At 50.1% G+C, this 6,043-nt stretch overlaps 1 protein-coding gene across 1 annotated transcript; it reads right to left on the reverse strand.

The window, feature by feature from the left end:
• Positions 1 to 482: 482 nt before the first annotated feature.
• CBLN4 (cerebellin 4 precursor) lies at positions 483 to 5,522 on the reverse strand. Its single transcript, XM_085079189.1, has 3 exons — positions 4,657 to 5,522; positions 3,273 to 3,389; positions 483 to 802 (listed from the first exon to the last, which is right to left on the reverse strand). The coding sequence occupies exons 1-3, from the start codon at positions 4,927 to 4,929 to the stop codon at positions 605 to 607; spliced, it is 588 nt and encodes a 195-aa protein (XP_084935315.1). The 5' UTR covers positions 4,930 to 5,522; the 3' UTR covers positions 483 to 604.
• Between the last annotated feature and the right edge of the window lie 521 nt (positions 5,523 to 6,043).

The following is a 6,043-nucleotide window of genomic DNA, read 5'->3' on the forward strand; positions in this document are numbered from 1 at the left end:
TCCCCATCCAGCTGCAATCCTCCACAACCCCTCAGACTCCTGGAGGACTGGATTGTGGCTGAGCTGGAGCCTTGGGGTGAACCATCCGACACACAACACGCAGAGGAGAACTCCAGTCAGCCACTTGGCATCAATAATGACCTTTCTCAAGACAACGGAACGGCTCCCGGCAGTCAAACCCCAGGGACAGCACGTGTGACCAATATATCAACACACAGTTCTTTGGCAGCAACACACCAGTTCTTGATTGAAGGCTGAGCTCAAACTCCTTTCAGCTAAAGATTTGGGTGCCAGTCTTTCCTCAGTTAGAGAAAATCCCATTTTTTCACGAAGTCCAGGAAATGAAATCGGAATAAATCTTGCAGGCAGCTTTAGACTGTAACCCTAAGCACAGATATTTGTTGTCTGCTTTAGTCTCAGTCCAAAGATATCAGATTTGAACACACAAAATTCTGTGGGGCTTCTGATCCAAAATCCATGGAGAGAGAATCCATATTCACCCACGAGGAACCCATGAAGAGCCATCAATCCCATGGTGACAGAATGATCTTCGTGTGACAGAGGGTGAGTCCACACCTGGATGAGTGTCACGGGAAAAGTGACTTTACAGGGGAAAGACCAGAAAGCCAGAGAATGTCGAGTACTGCCATCCACCCACCAGATTGCCTTTCTCCAGCTTCAGGTAGACCTTGTCCTCCTTGTCCAGGTAGAGCAGGACCCCGTTGGTGGCAGCTTCACGGGTGACGTCCTTGTCCCCAGCGAAGGCAGAGATCACTGGCTTCCCGTTCAGCATCAAATTCACCTGTGAGAGAATCACCCCAAAGAGCTCTAGTTAACAGAAAAACATCAAGAACCACCCCAAAGAGCTCTAGTTAACAGAAAAACACTGAGAACTACCCCAAAGAGCTCTAGTTAACAGAAAAACATCAACAACTGCCCCTGAATATGAACTGCAGTGCAAAGGCTCAATCCTCAGTGCATTTTTGGGTTGTTTTAAACTAATAATGATATTTATTTGGCACAAACACACTGATTTTCCGTGGGTTGAACCTGAGGCATCACCTCAGTTTGGATCGCTTTGCCTGTCTCAGGGGTTATTCAGTCACACAGGAGCAAAAAAAAAGACATTTTCAAGGAATGTGGTCACCCAGAGGTGTGACACGAGGTGTCAGAGGCACCTCAGAGGGCTGGGAGCTTACACTGCACTGGGAATAAAATGTATTTCCCTCCCAACGCTGGTGGCAGCTCAGTGCTGAGGTTTAGGACAGATTTTCAGCTTTATAAACTGACTCCATTTTTCTATAGACACTTGTGCAATGCAGCACAGCCTCTGCTCTGAGAGCAGAATCTCTAAACAAAGCTGGGCAGGGCCTGGGGGAATGGGCAGATCCTGGCATTTTGCATTTCCCCCACGGCAAGCTGTCAGCTTTCCTCTGTTTTTCCCTCCTGAGCAGCTCTAATACAGTCAGAGGGGTGAATTATGGAATTCCTGCCCATCCCCACTGTGCTGGCTTTGCATTTTCTCCCATTAATTTTAATCACCACAGAATAAATTAATGCTCAGCAGAAGTCAGGGCAGCAGAGCCTGGTATTTATTTGGGATTCACCTCTCTGGGAAATCCACTTAATCAGCTGTCTCCAGGGAAGCAATTGCAGTTTAATGATGTTTAATGGCCCCAACAGATGCTGTGGGGGCAGAGGAACATCACTGGTGTAGGAAGCCTGCAGGTGATTTAGTGGGGATTCAGTCTGGATGTGGCTGAGACTCAATCCAGTTTGATCCACTCAGTTATCAAACACACAGGAAAAGGGCATCAGGATAAACCCAAACTCGTTGCTTGGTTTGGGTTTATCTCACTCCTTCTGGATCATCTCTTTAGGTCAGGTTGTCCTGCAGTGATCTGAGAGGAGTTTAATCACAGCAGAAAACACAGCCCAGGTTTGTGAGGATCAGGCTTCACATTGATAATTGCAAAAGGAGCCAAGCAAACCCATCCATCACTCCAGAATCTCCTGTCCATGGGAGATTCCAGGCCATGGCATGGGCTGGGACATTCCCTGCCATGAGTCTCAGACTCCCAGGTTTGAGCTCCTGCTTTGTGGAACACCAAAGTCTGGAAGAGCTTGAATTCCAAAGAATTGGAAAGTCTGGAAATTGGAATTCTCAAGCCTGGAAGAGCCAGACTTGCAGAACCCAAATTTTGGCATCTTTCTTGGTAAAGTGCATTTTAAACCCAGGGAAGTGGCTGACATGCAGTTATTCAACCCTCAGCACTCAAGAGAGTGAAAAGAACACATTCTGAGCACAACAAACACCTTAAAAGCTCATCATAAAGATTTTCATGAGGTCAATGTTTCATTTAAGGCTTTGCCATTGACCTGATTGGAATTAGGATTTTCCATGGAAAACTGAAGGGGAATTTCAGTGAAAATCAGGGATTCTCAGGGAAAATCAGAGATGGGATTGTGGTTTCTACCGGCTCTCTGCCATCTCCACCATTGCCACTTTTCCCAAGAACTTCACCAGCAACCTGGAGCCAGAGCTGCCACAGAGAAATATCTGATCTCTCCATCTCAGGAGGTGTCACAGAAACTGTGTGAGCCAGCAGGAAAATTGAGGAATTACTTCAAGGAATTTGCTGTTGGCTCAGCAGGAGGATGTTCAGGAACTTGGAGGCTTTCCCCTCTTGCATTTAATTATTAAGCTACAGAAGAAAGTGCAAAATTACCCCTTTTTTCTAATACATGATACACCTTTTATGCATTACATAGTGGGAAAAAGGAGTTTAAACAGCTATAAGGGTTCCCTAGAGGACATTCCTGTTGGGTTATAACCACCCTTGGTCCTCAGCAGACTGAGGTCATAACCAGGTTCTCTGCACCAGGAGCCAGGGCACAAATTGTTATAAAAATACTCAAATCTGGTACAAATCCCCAGAAGTCCTGAGCTTAACCAGTTGCAAAATGAGACTCTTCAACAGCAGTGAGGTGAAATTCAGAGCTCTCTTTAACTCATTCATTCTGCTTTATGTCACCTCAGTTATTCATGGCACAGAAGTGATGCTCTGGTGATTTATCTGAGGTGAGGATGCTTTATTTCAGCTCTTCTGTTTAAATTATTGACTCTCCTGCTAGGAAGCCAACACCACAGGTTGCTGTAAACGAAGCTATTTTTCCTTCAAATCATGCTAAATGCTCCTGAGCTCAGTGAAGATCCTACCCCAAATAAACAATTTAAATAAAGGTTTTATAATCATGCTCGATCAACCTACCTGAATCGTTTGGCTCTGGTAGACTTTAATGACGTGAAAATTGAAGCTGTAAATTCCTTTCCTTGGTGATACAAAGACAGACTCCAAGGTGAAAAAATTGCCCACATTTACTAGGATCTACAAACAGAGAAATGCAGCATGGCAATGAGTAGAGGTAGTGAGTGCTGAATAAAAATACAGATTATTAACTTTAGAAACTGTTCACCCATGGAAAAATTTTAATCTAGAGCTATGCAGGTTTGTTAATTTTCTCTCAATTACTTTGGATAAACTCAAAAAATGGGTATTTAGTTGTATTTATAGTACAACTTCACTACAAATTAACTAGGGTGGGAATTATTCCTTACTTTGCTACTACACCATGCCTTCAAGTCCTTTCTTCTATATGTCCTAAAGGAGTTTTTAAAAAGGCGTTTTTGTCCATCATTGCTCCAAAATGACCTCCAAACACCAGTTCTGGGAATGGCACACAGCTTTTGGCTAAAAAGCAATGCTCAAGCCAACACTGCCTTCCCAAAGGAGCGAGTGGGAGGAAGAACTACATGAACAACACGAGACATTCCCGATTTTCAGCCAGCCTGGGTCACTGGAATACCTGGCAGCTCCCAGCAAAAACTGCCTGTGAGCCTCCAGTTGTTTTTATGAGCACCAATCACAATTTGGGTTTGATTAAACAGAGACAAGTAACAGAGGAGAACTCATTAATCGAGTGCATCATCCATATGCTACATATCCCTGCAATGGCTCCATTTGGCTTTCTTTCCCCTCAGTTACGCTTGATTTTGAATTGCTATTTCCAGGCTCCTCCATGCCAGGCACAGCCCCAGGAGCCACCAGGGCTGTCCATGGAGTTGGGGTCATTGGCAGTGCCAGCACCGAGCTGGGTGACACAGCTGGCTCCAGCTGTCACCTCAACTCGCTGTTCGCTACAGGAACAAGAAGAACCATCAGTCTCGGTGACTCTGGACTGTCCCAGGAGGTTTTCCACCCCAGCTGCTGTTCAAACGTGTGTTGGCATCTGCACTTGGATATCGGCGCTGAGCGGAGCTGGACTGTGAAATGTGCTGGGAAACTTAAAGGATTTCCCCTTAAAAATCTCTCTTCTCCCTCCCAAAAAGCCGCACAAACCGTGAAACCCTCCACAGGCTGAGATCCCGCTGTCCCCAACCCCTCGGGGCGATGTCACCCGGCGGTGCCACCGAGAGCCGCCAGCCGGGCACCTCCCTGGTTCCCCGGGGCTGGGGGACAAACGGGGACCTCTGCATCCCCCCAGCTCCAGCCGCCCCGGGGCGGATTGCCCCTCCACCCCAAACTGAGCCGGGATGGGGAAGGGCGAGGCGGGAGGCGACACCTGTTGCTGCAGCGACATCCCCGCGCCGCTCACCTGGTCGAAGTAGATGATGCGCGTCTTGTTGCTCATCTCCGAGGGCTCGTGGTTGGTGCTCCGCACGGCCGAGAAGGCCACCTTGGAGTTGGCCGCCCGCACGGAGATGCCCAGCGGCGAGGAGGACGAGCCCTTGGCGTCGGGGGCCGGGTTGGAGTCGCACACCACCAGGCACTTGCCCTCCAGCACGATGGGCTCCGTGTCGTTCTGCGCGGAGGCGGCGCGGCAGCCCAGCAGGGCCAGCAGCAGCGCGGGCAGCAGCCTCCAGCCCATGGTCAGCAGCCGCCAGCCCACTGTCCGCACCCGCGGCCGCTCCGCGCCCCGCTCCGGCCACCGCGGGATGCTCCGCGCCGCTCCGCACTGCCGGCTCTGCGCTCCGCTCCTCTCCTACTCTTCTCCTTCTCCCAGCGCCACCACTTCTTCTTCTTCTTCTTCTCCTCTTCCCCCTCTCTTCCCTTTCTTTTCCTTCCTCCCTTCTTTCTTTCTTTCTCTCCCTGCCTTCGGCGAGCTCTTTAAAACGCGCCGCGGAAAGCCGCCGAGCGCAATCCGCGCTGCCCGCAACGCCCTTCCCTCCCCTCGCTCCGCATCTGAAAACAGCGTGAGAAGGGGAGGTGGGGGAAAGAAGGGGAAAAAAAAAAAAAAAAAAAAGCCTTCAGGTGAATTTATTGACGAGAGAGAGAAAGGAGAGGTGGCGAAGAAATAAACCCGTTCGGCGTTGCCATGATTGCCGCAGCTGGAGCAGGAGATCCAGGATGCTCGGAGCGGAGCGGTGGCACCTTCCCCAGAGCTGCTCTGTGCTCTGACAGCTCCGACAGGCTGCTGCACACTCCTCTCTCTCTCTCTCTCTCTCCTCCTCCGCCGCAAATCCCCCCTCTCCGGCAGTTATGTCATGACAAACCTGCCCAGCTCTCACCTAGCCGAGGTTTCGTTCCCTCCTCCCCGCGGAATTGCCCCCGACTCACTCACTCACTCACTCACTCACTCACTCACTCACTCACTCACTCACACACCCTCCTGCCCTCCCAGGCAACTTCTGCAGAGACTGCAAAGCGCCAGGAGCAGTTCTGACAGCGCCAGAACATCGCAAATCCCCGATTTTCGGGAGGAGGAGGAGGAGGAGGGGGAAAGCTCTGCAGCTTGCCCAAAGGCAGCACCTGAAGCTGCAGGAGTCTCCCGGCTCACGGAGCTGCTGTGCAGCTGTTTGCAGCTGGGATTTGGGCAGGAGGGAGCAGCTCTCCCCAAATCCCTCACGCCCTGAGGTCACCGTGAGCACTTTGCTGTGTGCTCTTTGAGGATCAGCCAGGTGCCACCCGATGGTGATGCCACGGGGCAGCTGCTGGCTGTGCTGCGATTGAACAGCTCTGTCTAGGATTAGTTCATTTTTGTA

Source organism: Lichenostomus cassidix, chromosome 20 (genome assembly GCF_008360975.1).
Source record: "Lichenostomus cassidix isolate B80296 chromosome 20, HeHo_3.0, whole genome shotgun sequence".
NCBI lineage: Eukaryota > Metazoa > Chordata > Aves > Passeriformes > Meliphagidae > Lichenostomus > Lichenostomus cassidix.